Source organism: Passer montanus, unplaced genomic scaffold (genome assembly GCF_014805655.1).
Source record: "Passer montanus isolate IOZ18808 unplaced genomic scaffold, ASM1480565v1 scaffold26, whole genome shotgun sequence".
NCBI classification, from domain to species: Eukaryota; Metazoa; Chordata; class Aves; order Passeriformes; family Passeridae; genus Passer; species Passer montanus.
Genome location: NW_024367261.1, coordinates 5,179,617 through 5,198,612, shown reverse-complemented (window position 1 = coordinate 5,198,612; position 18,996 = coordinate 5,179,617). Strand labels below are relative to the sequence as shown.

The 18,996-nt window shown below is 41.6% G+C and overlaps 1 protein-coding gene across 4 annotated transcripts in view; it reads left to right on the top strand.

Moving 5' to 3' along the window:
• Positions 1-18,996, top strand: part of JARID2 (jumonji and AT-rich interaction domain containing 2) — a 214,855-nt gene that overhangs the window by 109,470 nt on the left and 86,389 nt on the right. For all 4 annotated transcript variants that reach the window (XM_039711969.1, XM_039711971.1, XM_039711970.1 and 1 more), the window contains exon 3: positions 14,002-14,143. In XM_039711969.1, coding sequence (XP_039567903.1) covers positions 14,002-14,143 — 142 coding nt within the window. The remainder of the gene's footprint in view (positions 1-14,001; positions 14,144-18,996) is intronic.

Here is an 18,996-nt window from a genome sequence, read left to right as displayed (position 1 = left end):
CTCCTGCTTTATCCCCTCACCTGCTCTCCAGTCGCTGCAGTGCTGGATCTAGTCTGGGAGGGATTTCTCCTCGGTGTCTTCCAGCTACAGATTTATTTCCTGGCGTGTACTTTTCCATTGCACGTTCCCAGCAGGTAGGCGGCTGAGGTGCATCAGAGGGATGTCCGCCAGCCTCTGCCGCTGCTGTCAGTGTCACATAGGAATGGGCTGGAATCCCTACCTTAGGCAAGTTCTCAAATAGAGGTGAAATGTCATCGCTGACGTGCGTGCCCGTAGCAGAACAATTTGTTCATTTGTGTCAGGCTTTCACCTCACCTGCTCTCCAGTCGCTGCAGTGCTGGATCTAGTCTGGGAGGGATTTCTCCTCGGTGTCTTCCAGCTACAGATTTATTTCCTGGCGTGTACTTTTCCATTGCACGTTCCCAGCAGGTAGGCGGCTGAGGTGCATCAGAGGGATGTCCGCCAGCCTCTGCCGCTGCTGTCAGTGTCACATAGGAATGGGCTGGAATCCCTACCTTAGGCAAGTTCTCAAATAGAGGTGAAATGTCATCGCTGACGTGCAGAACAATTTGTTCATTTGTGTTAGGCTTTTGTATTGCACTTGTGCTCTCAGTTTGCTGCAGTTGGGCTCAGTGTTTTACTCTCATGAGCCTCCTCTCCTCTGACAGTAGCCCTGCAAACAGGTAACAGGGGACTGAGTGCAGCAGCAGAGCAGTTCTTCATCCCGAGCACGGAGTGTTCTCCCCTGACCTTTAATTTTAAAAAGTGAGAGAATGATACTACTCGCTTGCCTGCCCCTAAAAAAAAAAATAAAAAAAAAATATTCCCTTCCCCCGAGAAGAGAAAAATACAGATATGCAACAGATTTCACCATAAGATAGGTGGATTTTCGTGATTGGTTTTTTTAAGCATCCTGATTTTGCAAATATGGATGAAATAGGTTTACTTACTGTATGGTTAAAAAAAAAATAAAAATATTTCTGTGACTACACTGCTGTTTCACCTGTTAAAACCATGTCAAGTGTTATAAATAATACAGTTTTATAATCAATTTAGCAAGCTAGATGAGAAACCAGTGACAAGGAGGAATGCCTCCTAAAAGATCAAAGACTGAGTTTTGGGAGCTTTCCAGGTGGTTGAATTTTCATTTTGCCTTACAATACATTGTAGATACTTTCTGTGAAGGAAAGGAAATAAACACTGAGTTGATGGTACCAAGGGGAAGAATTCTCTGCCTGGAAAAGCAGCTCTGTTTTTTCCCCTGAAGAGAGCTCCCTTTCCCTATTAGCAGCGAGGTGCTGAGCATCATGGATGACACTTAGGGTTACAGACAAAAGCCTTTGAAACCAACAGCCTAAAAAAATGTTTGAGAATTGCTCAGGCAGCTTTCTCCCCTCCCTCTTTCTGGGATGTCACAGGACCTTATGCTGGCCTGGTTGTCAAGTCTATGTTAAGGCTCTGAACAGACATGTGAGCACTCGGGCTGGCAGGGAATTTGAGATCTGGCTGCAGGCAGTGCGGATGCATCCCTGGCATTGGCATTGCGGGAGGCAGCCTTCCTCCCTGCCTGCAGTCCAGCCAGACTGCCCTGGCCTCCTGCACCAGGGGAGGGCTGTCTGGCATGGTGCTGAAGAGGCTAGGGTGATATGTTAGAAGTGTCTGTGACCTATTTTTTTTTTTTAGTCAGTGGATATTTAATTGTTGTAAACTTGAAGATCGTAATTCAAGTGCTTAGTAGAATGAGGTGACATGCCAGAGGAAAAAAAAATCTTTGTCAGCAAAAGAGGTTGACAGGTTGACTCCTGGAGCCTGACTGATGGATGATCTGAGAGTTAGGGAGGGCACATTCACTGAAAAGTTATTGAAAATGTGGAGCAAAAGTAATTAAAGTGGTTTGATTCAAATATCTGTCATATGTAACTTGAGTTCATGTAGAATATGTAGCATTTAGTTTGATTAATTTTTCCCAGGACAGTCTGAGGACTTCTCTCCTTTTCTTTGCCTGAAAGTTCAGAGTACCTCCAGTGAAGGGAGGGCTGAAACCATGCTCTGCGCATGGGACAGTCACTGTCGCTGCATCGACAGGCTGTGCACTCCTGCAGCAAACAGGATCCCCACAGCTCATTTCACATCGGGGGGGCAAAAAAATTTCTATCTGTCTGGAGGGCTGCCCATGCTCCTGGCAAAAGTCAGGAAAGACAAATCCTCAATGACATGCATTAAAATATCAAATGGGACTATGCAATTAGAAGTATGTCATTCAACGTTTGCTTTTCACAGCTTTTGTCACAGAGGCGCAGAATTAGAGACAATTAAGCAGAGGATAACCTCCCCAAAAGGGCTTTCTGGCAGTTCTCTTGTCTTCTCCCCATCCTTTTTCTTAGAGCACACTGCTGTGCTGGAGCCCTCCTACTCATTCAGAATCTGCTCTTTTGTTTACTTTTGAGATGTGTGTAGAAGCCAAGCCATGCATTTATGTCTCTGGTAATTTTATTTAATTTGGTTTACTTGAGAAAGAAGTAACTCAGGCTCTCTGTTCTTGCTGCTTCCCATTTGCAAATGGAGGAGGGCTGTCCCAGTCCATCAGACTGTTGATGTTACGTAAAAGCCATGCTGCATTCTTAGCTCCTGCTGCCAGCTCTTCAGGCTTCTCCAAAGACTGCAGCAGAGGGCTGGCCTGGCCCCTGCCTGCTGCTGCTTTCACCAGGGAAGGTGCAAGGACAGGACACCAGTTTCAGAAATGGGCTTTTCTTTATGTCCATCAGCCCACATCGTGAGCCTGGCCTGTTTTTGTGATCCCTCACCACAGATCACTGGGAACTGTGCCTTGTTAGAGGAAAAGCACATAGCAAGTGTTCACCAAGATGCTGTTTTGCTGTTGTTCCCAGTTTCATGCAAATACGCAGTTTTCAAATTACACAATCTGTAAGGGTTTCCTAGAAATCCTAACAAATACAGCCAAGCCTTGCTAAGCCTCTACGTTTTAGCAGCACGTTTCTTCCTTTTCCGGCTCACAAGTATTCATTTTACTGAGACATTGCATGCCTTTTTATTTCCCTTGTTGTTTTATTTGCACATTCATAAGTTGTATTTTCTTCCAATTAGCAGGCTCTTCCTTGCTTCAGTGTGTTTGCCTTCACCTTCTTTCTTCCTCCTTCTGTTATACTCTGTGGAGACACAATTGCTAATTTTTACTTTCCAGTGTAGAATAGCTGTTGTCTGGGGACATGCTCTTGGCATAGCTTTCTTTCTCATGTTACTTAAAATATCAGAATGTCTTTTTTAAATTTTCTTTTTCATCTTTACCAATCTGTCTAGTCCCCTTGGTGCCCAAGGTATGGATATTTCTGAAGTGTGGATTTATTTTTCCTTTGTCCATCCATACCTAGTGGAAACTTAACTCTTAAACAAGATGAGTCTAAATGCATAGCCCTGTGATGCTGGGGCAGGGGGAAATAACTGACTGAAAAATGGGACTGCTGTGGTATATTACAGTTAAGCTAGCTCTGTAAAAGTACTTCAGGAAGGGAAGGAATTGCCCTCACCTATTGACTTAAGTGTGAAAAAGACCTAAAACAATTATCTTGCTTTACTTAATTCTAATTTAGCAGTATCATCCATGTTCTTTCCTTCACATGGCGGGTATTTGTGAAGGACAAGTAAAAATACTTTGGAAATAGTCAGTAACTTTTCTCCAAATAGCTCTCAAATTGATAACACAAAACAAAAAAAAGGTGGAAAGAACAAAAGGAAGAACAAACCATTTTGAAATTATTTCTTTCACAGGTGTATTGCCATATCTCTTTACTCTCTCCCATGGGGTGTCACCCCATTGGTTTTCTTTTCAGTTGTTAAATTCCCCAGGAAAGGCAGGATAAACAAGGCATGAGGGTTTTGGCATAAAAACCAAAGAAGAATTTTATTTGTCCCTCACTGATAATTTTGTTAATACCTGACAACTTAGACTTTTCTGTCTCTCACTGATTATGCTGATATTTCAGTTGCTGATACTCTTGAACTAAATGGACATAAATTATATTTTTTGTGTCTGTAATTTCTAATAAAATGCATGTTTAACTCTGTTTCCAGGTTGCATATGAGAGAAGGTGTCTTCGAGGACAGATGTAAATGTAAGGGCACTTTGCTCCAGAAATAAAGGCATTCTGTCCAACACCAAAACCTATGCAAAATCTCACACCACTGAGGGATGTGAATAACACCAGCCCTGTGTGTCCTGTCATGGTTGCTGTCTGTACCCCTCTCTGTGTTTCAGTGTGGAAGCTGAGCTCACCACCTTTATTTTAGTTGGGTGAGCTGAGGTACCTGGAGAGGGGGTGGCCTCTCCAGGGGCACCTGCTTGGCAATGGCAGCATCTGTACAGAGTCCAGGTCCTTGCATCCTAACCAAGCTCTCATCCTGGTGTCGGTGTTCCTGTTCTTCTGCCAAAGGCTTCGTGCCTTTTCCGACTACATATCTGAACATCAAAGCTCTGTAGCTTGCATTTGGAGTCCTCTTGTTCCTTTGAAGCTTTCTGGCTGCAGTCAAAGGAGGCTGTGGGACTGAGGCGGATTCGAGTTGTGAGCATCAAAGTGTGTGATTCCTTGACAAAGTACAGGAAGAGTACATGGTGCTCATTTCCCTGGTGCTAAAAGGGAGTGTTTATGGTGCCATAAAATTGGCTGTGTTTATTTGTCAAAACTTAATGGTCTTTACACAGCCTGGTACCAACTTACCAGAAATGCCACTGCTTTCTCCTTATCATACAGCTCCAGGGGCACTTGGTAGGAGCTCAATAGAACAATGGTACAATATAACACACAGTGAGCAGCTGGTAAAGTGGTGATCATCAGGTCTCTTTCCTCCTCTCTGTTCTCCTTCATTCAGGACAGCTCTGGCTTTTGGGTTAAGGGACAATTGTTCCTTAGGTTTCCTTTCCCTCAGCCTCCCTCTGTAAAATTAAGAAGAATATTGGAAAAATCCAAGAGTAGCCATTTGTGATTTTAAGGTATGACTTCGTTGTCTCCATTTGTAGGAAGGGGGTTTAAGAGAAATGAGTTTGTTCCCTCAGCTTTTTTTTGGGTCAGCATTACTGCTGCTATGTCCTTCACCTGTCATTGAGCACCTACCTCGCTGCTCAGCCTGTTTGTTACTCTTGTTCCCTCCCTCATCCCGGCTGCACCATCATGGAGCCCAGGCTATGGCCTCCATTCTGCCATTTTAAAGTATAAAGTGCCAGAAGAGGTCATGCGTTTACTTGGAGGAATGAGAGGTTCAGAGTTTTCATTGCATCCTTACAAGTGGAGAAATGTCTTTAGTTAGATAAGTGTGTCTCTTTGAATACTTAAAAAAACCACCCCAAACCTAAAATAACAGAAGTATGCACAAATATCAGGTGAGGTTTTATACAGCACAGATATTGGGAGGCATTTTTGGGTGCTTTATTGGTTTATTTTGTTTTAAATTTCTTTCAGGTGCCTATTTCATAAATCAAACTGGGGCTTGAGTATGTAATATGGCCTGGAGTAGTTTCCTGGCAGAATTAAATTAGGTTCATTTTTGACTGTTGTATTCCTGTTTCTATGAGTTAATAGCATTCCAGCCTCAGTCCAAACTCCCCCAGATGAAAACAAAACATCCTAGAAAGTGCTGTGTGGAAACAGAGCAGTTAATTTCAATTAACATGGGTAGTGGACTAATATACAGGACACAAAGTCACAAAATGTCTTTGATTGCTTAATAGTGGTTTAGGATGGAGCTGTAATGGGAGTAAGGAGCTTCTTTCGACCTGTATTATTTAATCAGTTCTCTTTGGTGATCTGGTCGTTTGACAGGCTGACAAACACATCTTTTGCTGTAATGTCGTTCATGCTTGGCTTCCGTAGTAATGATGTATATCTACATATAAAAGCACTCTTCTAGTCAGTTGTGAAGACTGTACAAGCTATTTGCTAACAGTCTTTGGCATAGTGGTATTGCTTTATGCATATGCTCTGTTATGTACCACAATCAACCTAATGTCCAGTGGCTTGTCATCTGAAAAGCCCACGTACTGTTGATTACCATCATGGTGGCAGCACAGGGCATCGTGGGGCATAAATGCTGATGGTTTCATGCTGTGGCTTTTTTATTTAGAGGCAGAAAACTGTTGTGGTTTTGCATTACCAAATTAGATGAAAATAGCCTTTATGACAACTATCCTAAAAAAAGTGGACAGGGAATTCATATCTCTTATCCCAGAGAAAAATGTGGTTTGTTTTGTTTTTAAATTATGTCACTAGCATGAAAGCCCCATTCGTTAGTCTCTGAGATAACCAGAGCATGAAAATAGGCCTTATTTTTGAAGCATGTTGTCTGTTTAATATGTAATGTGATACCTTGTCATGCTGTGACAATGTGACAGATGGCATTTGCACTATAAAACTAAATTATCTTTTGTGCATAGCTATACAACAGCTAAATACAGTAACTCTGTACAGTGTGCTGATTAATGCAGACTGCAGATGTTTTAGAGATACCGGTGTGTTTAAACTTAGCATCAAATGATTAATGTATTTATTTAACATGTCTGCCAAGATTTTCGTAGTGTTTCAGTACACAGTCTAGTGTTAAAAGGGAGGTTTTGGTAGAAGTCAAATTTAGGATTACAGACAATACAATGTAGATCTGTATTGCATTGCAGCTGGCTGTCTGTTACTTATGAAAAATGGTGAAAACAATTAATTATGCTATGCAAATAAAGATATAGCTTATAAGAAACTGTAGCTCCCTGTAGTTCAAAACTGTTTGGGTTGGAAATGACCTCTAAGGTAATCAAGTTGAAGCATTAACCCAGCATGGCCAAATCCACCACTAAACCACGTTTCAAAGTGGTACATCTTGTAAATACCTTCAGGGGTGCTCCCTCAACCACTTCCCTGAGTGCTTAACCCTGGTGCAACTTGAGGCTATTTCCTTTTGTCATATTGCTTGTTGCCTGGAGAAGAGACCAACGCCCACCTGGCTACGGCCTCCTTTCAGGCAGTTGTAGAACATGATAAGGTTATTCCTGAACCCTGTTTTTTCCAGGCTCAACAGCCCCAGCTCCCTTAGCTGGTCCTTATCAGGCTTGTGCTCCAGACCTGTCCCCAGCTCCGTTCCCCTAATCTGGACACACTCCAGCTCCTCAATGTCTTCTTTGTGGTGAGAGGCCCAAAACTGAACGCAGCACTCAAGGTGTGGCCTCACCAGTGCTGAGTACAGGGGGACAATCCCTGGCCTGCTCCTGCTGGCCACACTCCACACACACAGGTATCATCCTGGCTGATACAGGGCAGGATGCCATTGGCCTTTTGGCCACTTGGGCACTGCTGGCTCTCGTTCAGCCACTGTCAACCAGCAACTGCAGGTCTTTTTCTGCCGGGCAGCTTTCCTGCCTCTTCAGATCCCTCTGCAGAGCCTTTCTACCCTCAGCAAGTCATTATTCCTGCCCAGCTGGGTGTCGTGTGTGAACTGACTGAGGGTGTCCTCAATGCCAGGTCACTGATGAAGACATTAAACAGGACTGGCCCCAGCACTGAGCCCTGGGGAACGCCACGGGTGACCAGCTGCCAGCTGCATCTAACTTCATCCACCACCACTCTCTGGGCCCAGCCAGAGACAGTTTTTAACCTAGCTAACACCCATCCAAGCCTTGAGCAGCATGTTTCTCCAGCAAAATGTGTGGGAAATGGTGTGAAAGACTATACTAAAGTCTAGGTAGGCAATATCTACAAGACTGAAGGAAAACAAGAGGTGAATGCGAGACACCAGTCTATTGCTGGTTTTGATTTGTGTATAGGATGTGTGTGAAGCATTCTGTACCTCTGTGAAACAGGTGGCCAGAGTAAATATTTAAAAAAGATGAAAATTTTTAGATCATTTTCCCCTCGTCTGTACTTTAGCCATAGAATTCATGTTGGTGGTCTTCCATGGTGTAGTTATGCTCAAGAGTTTGTCCATGTTCAGGTGGTGCTAAGCTTCCAGCCTGTGGTGTGGGGTGGATAACCTTCAGAATTTATAAAACTGCTGTTAAATCCTTTGCTTTATAACTTTTGTGTCAGCTCTCCTAAATGGGGTGTTGCAGAAAGAAAAAAAGCACTAATATTTTAAAACAAAGCTTTCCTGTACAAATCCCAAGACTGCCCAGCTGAAGTTTGAACAGGTATCTTACTCCATAAGGGAACAGAGCTTTATCCCCATGCCTGTGTATATACAATCCCTGCTATTTATTACATGCTCTCAGAAGGAACATTGTCATCCTAGCATGGTGAGAATGCTGTCTTGAGTAAATCCATTTTTTAACTTACTGTAACTTTTGTTTGTTTTGCTGCTTGCCCTGGAAACTGGATTTTTCTACCAGTCCAGAGCAGTTCAGCTTGCAGGGATCAGGGAGGAATGCAGGGAAAGGGCTGCCAGGGGGAAACCAACCCAGAATCTGTTGGCAGTGGGAAGAGAGTGTCCCTGTATATCAAGAAACACCGAGGAGCAGAGTTACACATTTCACATACTGTTGAGATCTGCAGGATGGCTCCTCTGGACTGTGGACCCTCTGATGTTATCCGATATAGAAAGCTGTGAATATGGTCATCTTGAAATTGTCTTTGTTTAGGTCATTTAATGGTTTTGATATCTTTGGCTTGTGTTTGTGGGGTGTTGACTGCTGATTTTCCTAACATAATGGCTTTGCGGGTTGCCTCTGACTGTGGGAACTGACTAGAAATACAATTGAATGTGTTTTTTTTCCCTAAGCTGCCTTAGGACTGGGAAACAGTGAGCTAAAATAGGTGTTGCTCTATTGTAAGAACATGGAAATGTTCATGCTGAGATGCCTTGTTGGCATTAGAGTAAGTGATGTGGAAATAGTGTTTTGGAAACATTGTGAAAGTCTCTTCACCCAACCACTTAGTTAACTAACCACATGATGCTGAAATTTGCTCAGATGCTTTCCTTTGGTTTCCTGATTATTCAGTAAGTTTAATAATGAAGAACATACCAGTAATTGCAATCTCATCTATTTTTAAAACCAGCTAACTCCAAACCCTCCCTTACATTTTTGCTGTCTTCTCTTATTGCTGCTTTCTGCTCCTCTCTTCCGCATCAATTTTCCTTCTGTGCATCTATAGTTAGCCTTGTGTTTTATTGTACGGTGTGTTCCCAGGTATTGGGATTTTGCATCACATCTTCAGATGCTCCCAAGTCCTGTCCTGCATGTGCATGTTCATCTCTCACCAGAGATGAGTCAGATCATGACTTGAGAAGAATTGTAGATTGCTGCTAGAAGTGTGTGTGTATCACCAAAAACAGTAAGGTCAGCAAATGTGTGCCAATGTAAATGAAGCCATGCCTGTGCTGGAATAGTTAAATCTTACTTGCTGGGCTCTTATGAGAAGCAATCCACTTGAGCCAGCACAAGCCCCCTGTAATATGCTAATTTAGTAGGCAGATTTAGCTGTTCTTTACACACTGTTTTTGGAGAGCAGGACATTCCAGTTGCTGGAGTAGGCTCAGCAAGCCCTCTGCTCAGCTAACAGCTACAGCCCAGAAGCAAAGGGAGTGGTGAGCTGCAGTGGGAGCACGCTGGGTGCAGGTTGTAAAGCCATAATATCCGTATTCTGTGTGGGTCACCCTAGAGGGTATGGCTCAGTTCTCATAGCAGAGCCCTTCTGCATGTGAAAAAACAAACCAACTTGTAGCCACAGACAGATTGGAAAACATTCCCTGTGGAAGGCAAATAAATAGGAGGTGATAGAAATCTCTGTAATAATGGCTATTATGCAGAAAGGGCTTTTGTGCTTTCTCTGGCTTGTAACAAAGTAGATGAAAAAGTGACATTTGCTGCTTTTTCTCAATACTGAGAAGTGTAAATTCTTTTTTTCTTTTTTCTTTTTTTAAGGCACCCTGTATCTAAAACTGTTATTAGGTATTGCAGCATTTGTGGAAGTTTAAAAACCAATTCAGCAAAACTGTGAAGTTGACATTTATATGACTAAGAGACATTTTAGAGAGGATGTTAAGATCTCCATGGTTTGGTTTTAAGCTATTCTTTGTAATTATTAGGAATTAGTAATTGGCCTTTCTCTGAAGGCGTCTAGTCTTGATCAGTTAGAACCAGAACAGTGTATTTAAGGGATCATAGATGTCATTTGATATGCGAGTTCCTGTATTGTGACTTAATTAAATAATTCATTATTACTGACTTAATTAAGGCAGTGTTTATTCAGTGACTTTGAACCATTCAGTGTTTCAGTTCTTTTTAAACTTTGGCAGCAAATATGCACTGCTTCTCTGTATATAGAAATTATTATTTCATGTAAGTAATTTTAATATATGAAATCCTACAGTGACTTATAATGCAAGTTGCTGTACTTTCAAATTTAATTTTAATGAGTTATTTTTTAAAAAATCTAATTTGACTTTTTAAAACAAACATTTTCTATTATAGGAATATAGTCTTATTTTTATCAACCCTGATTTATTCTGCCTAGTTATTCAGGTCTGGTGGTTGGTCATGAGTCCAGCTGCCAGGGGAGAAGACAGTGAGAACTGGGGCTGAGATGAGCCTGGTGGGCAAGGGACAGGCAGCTTCTGCCAGCTCTTCAGCAGCTGAGAATGTCATGGGCTTTGACAGGAGCCAGGGCTTGCTGGCATTGTGGTTTAGAGGTTGAAAGGCACAGCCATAGAAAAACAGTAGAGGAACTATTTGTCCCTTTGATTTGATTTTGCTCTTGAGGGCTTGCTGATTCCTTGACTGTTGCTGAGTGCTCTCAAGTAGCCACTCCTTGGAGTGGTTCAGCTTTCCAGACTATGCAAAAGAGTGTTTTCTCATTCAGCTGCTTTTCTCTCTTTATATACATATACACAACTGTAGTACTCAGCTTTTAAGAAATATGAATGCCTGCTGCTTCGTGTAGTGTGGTTGGTTGGTCTTGGAGAGTCAATCCAATCTTGGATTGATGCTCCTTAAGTGCACCAAGCAGACCTGTATGTCCTGTCCATTGCACTGGTGCCAACTCATGAATGGTGACAGGAGTGCCTGAGTATCACTTGGCAAAGCTGTGGGGTCCCCATCCTGTCCTGGGGCCTTCAGACCTTTCATAGCTCCCAACTGATAAGCAGCAGTAAAGAATGTGGCTTATTGCAGTTAGAGATAACAGGAATGGCATTTGAAGGAAAAGGTATCTGGGGGCAAGCTGAATGCATTTGATATAAAAATGATTGAGTGGCAATAAACTTTATAACAGCCTGCTTCAGCATGTACTTTCTCTCCGATGCTTGAAAGGAGACTTTGGGTTGTGCCTTTCATCACTTCAGAGTGGATTTTGCAATTATGCTGACCCTGAAAACCTGTAGGACATGACACCCATTCCCAGTATTTATCAGTATCCCTCATTTGTAGTTTTATGCCTCACTTTTAGGGCACTTGTTTTAGTTGGTTCCAGCTGACGATAGCTAACATCAGTTATCAGCAATATTACTGCGTCCTGGAACGATGCTGGTTATGATGAATAATGGTTGGCAAACCGATAGTTTTTTTTCCTTGAGGAACACAAATCATGCTTGTCTCCCAAGTGAGCTGATGGTTTGGCAGGGTGAAAGGATGAATAAAAATTGCCTTCCAAGTGCATGCAAGTTGACAGCCTGAAAGGTGATTTTCTTGACTCATATACTTCAGGTTCCTGGGTTTTACATATGGCAAGTCTCCAGAACAAATATTACTTTTGGAAAACCTAATCAAATTCTGCCATAAGACTTAAGTTACCGAGTGTCAGGCCTCAAATGATATGCTTGATTTAGACTTCTCTGGAGTTCAAAAATTGTAAATTTTATCAGCAGTGGTTTCATGGAAAAATGCAAAGCAAAAGTTGAAACTTTTATAAGAATAAACTTAGGCATTAGGGCTTATAGAGGGGTTGAGTTCAGCTTAGAAATATAATCTGTTCAGTGTTTTTGCAAAGTTTGCCTTAATTTCCTTGGGAATGCTTTGAAGGGGATGCTGTCACCCCACGTCATATTGTCTTTTTACACTGCAGACCCTTTTGTAGTATCATGTGCTGATACTGAAATTTGTTTTATTTGGTGGGTCACAGTTTGAGATCCCTTTAATGAAAAAGAAATATCAAAAGGAATTCAACAAAAGGGGAGAGGAAATGTAAATGGGGTCATTTTACTTCTCCCTGATAGTCTTATGCTGGCTAGAAGAGACAATTTAATGCAAAAATTGGTGTGTAGTTTCAATTTGTGCTTTGTGGGCTGTGTATTTAAAAATAAATTGAGCTACCAGTTCACTGACTCTTTCCCAGAAGAAAACCGGAACATGGTTTTGTTTTGTAGGTGCAGTTTTTAAAACAGCCTATGCAAAATCTGCAGCATGTGGCCACCACATAGTCCAAGTCAAGAGAAATCTGGTGTAGTTCAGAATTATTATGAGCAAACTTTGATTGGGAAAAGAATAGAGAGATATGATGGAGGGTGGATTAGGATTTAAAAATGGGCAATCAGAGTGATTTGATTGGAACTGGGGAAGTTCAGAGCCTGCTGGCAGTCGTAGTGCCCAGGCAAGCAGTGAATAAATGGCCTTGTGGGGAATGAACATTTGGCTTCAGCTGTGGCCAAGCTTCCAGGACTTAGAGACAGCAGCTCACTGGAGGAAGGTGTCTTTGCTCTTGCTCTGGTTATGGTTCGTTGTCTCTTTTGAGGTGAGCTTGGTTGAATGCTTGGTTATGCAATGAGTAAGTGTGCTGGTGGTGCTGGATGGTGATTTTCCTGAAAACTGGGTTCTGAAATGGTGTGGCACTGATACAGTGCCGGTGGAAATTCTTGAACTGCAGTTCTTAGTAAGTGTTTTCAGTGCAGTACGCTGGCCTGGCTCATCTTGGAAGGGGCAGCACAGCCCCCCTTCCTCCCACCTTCGCCACCACATTTTCTTTTCTAAGGCACAGTTATAGAGAGACTGAAATGGCTAAGGGAGGGAAGTCCTATCAGCATTTCTCTGAGGAAATACAGACGTGAAATGAAACTTTGTTATGCCATACCTGGAACTATTTGGGTAGAAAGATGAGAAAGCATTCTCCTCAATAAAATTGCAACTTCTCTGGTAATAAGCTCTTAACACATTGAGTAAATAGTGAACTAATAAAATTGTTTCCTCCCTCTCATCCCAAAACCTGCTGAAGAGTATGTTACTATTTGAATTCTTGCTTAAGTATGAGTGGTTTCACTGCCTATCTACTGTTGTTTGTAACAGTCATGTTATGTTGCAGTTACTTGGTGGCATAGAATACACAAAATGTGTTAAACATTATGCTTGAAAAGGTCCAGTGCTGTTTTCCATCTGTGTGACTCTGCTTGCTGTATTATTGCTCCAGGAGAGAAAAGGCACAAAAGGGAGAGCAGCTGTGGCCTTGTGTACCTTTGGTGCCCTATGTACTTTTTCTAGCACTCTGGAGTTTCTGTAGATGAATGACACTTGGCCAGAAGAATCACAGTCAGGAAATGGACATTTGATGTTCACTTCTTTGAGATTTAGGATTTTTTTTTTTCAAAGGATCATAAATTGCAGTAGTTGGAAGCACCAGAATGAAGAGCAAGATGATGTCAAATTGAACCAAATGGCAGCTTAATTTTATATCAATCTACAGACAAATGCAAAATACTCTCCTCTATGCTAATCATAGGCATTCTGTAAAACAAGGATGAATTTGACTAAGCTGTGTCACTTTTTTTGAATGTGACAAGATTACGACACTATTACAAACGCTCCTATTATAGTTGTTTGAGTTTGGGGTGTTAGAGTTAGCCAAATCAGAAACAGGCAAGCTGGGAAATTTTTGTTGAAGTACTTCTATGTAAAATCAATGTTATGAGTCTATCTCTTTGCAAGACAGTTACTTTGGGCATCAGCTCTCTATTGTATGTGTCACATGTGAATTTTTATAAAATCAATGCAAGTGTTAAATATTTTGTACTCCTTTGTCATGTTTGCAGGACTTCTCACTAATGGCCAATCTAAAGGATTAGGACCAGGATCAGAACAGCTGGAGAATGAGAAGGACGATGCATCGCAAGTGTCCTCAACAAGCAACGATGTTAGTTCTTCAGATTTTGAAGAAGGGCCCTCAAGGAAAAGGTCAGTAGTGAATTATGATTAAAGTAGAGCCTTTGTTTGTTCTCTGTCCCTTTTGTTTTAGACTGTTTTATATGTTATCAGAAGGGTATGGTTGTACCTATGCCCTACCATAAATGGACTTTCCAGCATGGGTTCCTTCTATGAACAGCAAAGACATAGCAAACTTTGCTTCACCCATTGGTAGAGATGGTTCTTGTTGCTTTTTTGGAAAGCATGGAAAAGCAGTTGTTATTTTACAGTGGATGAAGGTAATTTAAATGCCTTAAGACTTTTTCCTCTCCTGGCTTTTTCTTCTCAGACCATGTCAATATGTATGTGTGTGCAATTTCAAGGAAAGTATCACTAAAGTAGTTACTGTTACTGTTGTTATTTTTAGTTTTCAGTGAATTAAACCATGTAAAGTTAAAAAGATAGAAAAGGACAAAACAGATGCTTCTGAGAAGAGGAACTGCATGTTAATGTGGTGCAGTGGCTTTTGGCTGCAAAGAACTACTTTGAGATACTGCTGCAGCAAGCTGCCTTCTCTTTCCTAGAAGTCACTGAATGTGCAAAATGTGGGTTAAAATCATAGACCTCAAGCCAATCAATTACAGAAAATATGCTGAGAATGCAGGCGGCTGGGAGTTGTCCTCTCTGTGAAGTAAGAACGAAAACAGGCTGTCTAGAAAATGCCACTTAAAAGTGAGAATCAGAAATGCTTCCTCAACCTTTTTTATCCTGCACTTCTCACATCCTAGTTCCAAACCAAAATGAATTGTATAGTTATGATAATAATAATAATAACATCAACAGTTATCTTTCAAACAAAAGAAGTATCCCTGTTTTGTCTATGACCTTAAAATTCCACTGAGAAGTTTCATGGGGTGAGGAGGAGGACACACTCCTGTTCCTGTTTCAGTGTTTCCCATCCCTGGTTCCCACAGTCTTTTCTGGAACAAACTCAGGCTCTAAATAATTATGCCCACTTAGCTCATCAGGTGTATCAGAATATTAATTTATATTGTATTTTTATATTTATATTTAATATAAAATTTATGTTATCTTCCATACTGGTAGAAATTTTGCAAGACTTATTGTGTCCTGCTTCTGGTCAGGACAAAGATATTTATGTTCTGATTTTGGGCTTTGTGAGATACAACAGAGGACTGAAAATTATTTCTGCTGACTTGTTTAGGTGACATCTACTATTGGTGTGATCCTGGGAGACCATGGTCATTTTTCATGGCCAGCCTGTTGCTTGCACGTTGTCTTAAAGAAGTCCTGCTTCCCTCTACTCTTAGTTTGGCCCCTCATTCCTCAGCTGTACTGGCATCATGCTTGCAGGGTCACACCATGAGTAGCTTCAAGAACCTGGTTAGGATTAAAGATCATACCAAGAAGAAGATGAATTGAGGCTTTTTGACAGGTTTCTACGTTTTAACCTGCATGAGACTTTCATCTCTTGTTCAGAGTATAGTTGTAGGAGCAGCTGCTAGTGCAACAGGGAGACATCCTCTTCTTCTTTTGGGGCTGGCAAAGCGCAGGAAGGCTTGTCCCTTATGCTGTACCTGCTCCTGGTGCCCTGCACAGTCCAGATTCAGAAATGAGTAGGGTTTCTACATTACCATTCTCCAGAAACTGCACTTGAGTACTCTGGATGAAACGTTTTTCGAAGAGTATTTGGTAGGTTTGGGCTGTGTGAATTCAGACCCTTGAGAGGCAGCTAGGTGGTTCAGGCATAATAATAGGGAACTCGGTGCCTTTAGTACTTTTCAGATTAAAATAATGATAAAAAACCAAAACAAACAAAACAAAACAAAAACAAACCCCAAAACAAACAAAAAAAACCAACCCAAAACCAAAAAAACCCAGCCCTAACAGAGACCCAAGATGAAAACTTTTTCTGGCTTTCATGGAAGTCAAGGCATCATTTCACTACTTCTTCAAGCATCGTGAACTGTTGAAATAATATTACAGTTTTTATTTCTGTTGCTGTGAAGGAGTTTGTTCTTATTTTGTTTCCATTTACACCCAACACAGACTTTTACTTATGTTTTCTTCCTCCTTGAGCTTCCTCTTTGCAGACAGACCATTTCTGGGTTCCTTCTCTTAAGCTGTACTGGAGCATGTTGAATGTTTTTATGTTGTCTTCTTATTTCCTTTTAGGCTTTTTGCTTTGTTTAGTGTAGTATGCAATTTTCTTCAATCCAGGTTGTCTTGCAATCCCAGAAAGAGTTGTGTCAGGAATATTGGGTAAACAAAGGACATGCAGGAGATGATGAGAGGGTGAATGGGACTAACGTGCAATCTGTGGGTTGACTGCCTCAGCTTACCAAGTTTTGAGAAGTTATATCCTCCTTGTCTTCCCCCAGGGTTTCTCATAATCAAACTTTTCAGTTATCTGTCCAGCTGTGTGTATAACTAGCTTTAGCAATGTACTCTAAACCAACCATTATATGTAAGTTACTATTTATTTCTTTATAGCTTTCAGGGTTTTGTTTGGGTTGGTTTGTGGTTTTTTGGTCTTTTTTTTTTTTTTTGAGGGGTGGTTTTTTTTTTGTGCATGGCAGGAATGGTTTTTCAAAAGCTTGAACCTGTCATCTTTTAGAGGAATAAGTCACGCGTATTTCACACTTATGGTAGGAACAGAGTGCTAAGCAAATAAGCATAGTAAATACAGGAATCTGTTGTAATGGGCTCCAGTTTCTTCAGCAGTTTAAGACTCTGGTTTGACCTTCTTCAGTGAAATGGCAGGCTAGTACAGTGGAGGCAATCTTTTCCCAGTTTCTTCTTCCTGCCTCTTCCCAGTTGCTGTGGCTAGCAGTCCTCTGGCTCCTCTGCATCAGTTCAGGGACTAACCTGGCAGCATTTAATCCTCCTGCGTAGGGCAGGTCACCTTACAGAAAGGGAATAAGGATTCATGCACGTGTGCAGCATGTGTGTGCTTTTAGTTTGCATTTGTAGTTGATCCAAACTTCTCCAGTTTCAGAGACAATTTGCACAAGAGCCTGGATGAACAGCAAGTGTAAATTCTTGTAGCAAACTGAGTGGAGGGTAAATTTCCTGGCAGTGAACATTGCCTTGTGGTCTCACTGTGCCAGTCATCCCTGTTGTAGATTGTCCTTGGGTCAAAACTAGGTAGTGGGTGCTCCCAGTGAGTTACTGGACTGAGCTGTAGGTGCTGGCAGGCATCTGTGGAGCTGTAGCTTAGGTAGGTGCTGGCAGGTAAATCCCTGCCAGCCTGGCTGTGGACCAGTGAAGACATCACTGAGAAGTATTCCTTATTTCACATAGATGTGCCAAACAGAATAACACAGCAGCAGAACCCCCAGCCTTAAGGTTTATCAATCTATTTATTTTCCAGTTTCAGCCCCTTTTCTAGTATCATAGCTTGATTGAAGAGCCATAAAGAGCACTGTGGTGGGAGGAAGGAGATGGCTGTTATGGTGAAAGTGTGCAGATTTAATATAATACTGCAGATCTTGTTTGGAAACTCCATTTGATACTTTGTTTGATGGAGCAGGGTTTTTGACTGCAGTGGCCTGACACTGTTAGGCTTCACATAGTTCCAACTAGTCAGTGTGTCGTCAGTAATTAATACCTTTGAACTCTGGGGACTGAAGGAAACTTCTTACACAACAAGGTTTGCATCTGATGCAAAAATGCCCATCTCCATTTCTTTTTTTGCATGTATAATTTTTTACTGTAACAGTATTTGTGATGCTGCAGATTTCAGCTGGTGGTGGTAAAGAGGAAAAGGAGTACATGTACAACTTTGCCCCTTCACAGCCTCCAGATAAGTCCAAATACAGTAAGTCCTTCTTACAGAGTAAATGGTGTTTGGGGAGGATTGGTAGTGGCAAGCTCAGTACTTCAAAATACTTCTGTTTGTTTGAGTTTACACTCAAAAGGATGGAAAACCCTTGCTTTGATCTGAGCTGTGTTTATTACTAGCGGCCAGTCTGAGGGGAAGCAGCAGGGTAATCCTGAGTAGAAAATATTACTTTCAGCCAGTAAAGGTGAAAAGCATTATTCTAACATGTGGCAAAAGCCAAGAATTTACATGTTACACTGAATCTGTTGTGCAGTGGGTTGCTGTCTAGTTGCCATGTAAATGAGAAGTTGCTTGTTTGTTCAGTGTCATGTTACACTGAATCTGTTGTGCAGTGGGTTGCTGTCTAGTTGCTGTGTAAATGAGAGAAGTTGCTGGTTTGTTCAGTGCTTTGGGGAGAGATGAGCAAAGGTGTTGGTATATGGGCTTGATAAACTACCAGATCAGGTGGTCTTCACCATGTAAAGATCACACGTTTTTCAAAACCTATGAACAAAAGGTTATTGCTGAAGGAGAAGTGTAGCTTCCATGTAGATGCATGTTTTTGTTGTGAATCTCCAGTTTCTAGCTATGATTCTCAGTTGAGGAAATCAATAGGTAACTGGCCAAAGGTGTTGAGTCTCTGTGCTGGATGCTCATACATTTTTATGGGCAACTCTCAAGAATACAACCACTGGCCATTAACAACAGTGTGCAGAGACAGCTGTAGGTTTTCTAGCAATGAGTTGCCCATCTTACCCAGTGTAGTGGTTTTGGTTTACTAATTTGAGATTCTGAGGAAGAGACATGCAGAGCAGACTTGATGTGACAGTATGTTGATCTTTGGTGGTAATAGGCTATTGCTTGCTTCCAGTTAGTAATCAGGTGGCTACTCATTTACAAGGGCCCCTTCCCAGAAACTCGCACAGGGAATTGCCAAGTGCACAAACGCATTTATCTTTTATTGTGAAGTTGCGTTAATAGAGGTCTGTGTGAGGCGGGAAGAGGTTGACTGATTTTGGTAACTGTTAAACTTCAAAGTAGGGATTTAAAAAAATTTAGT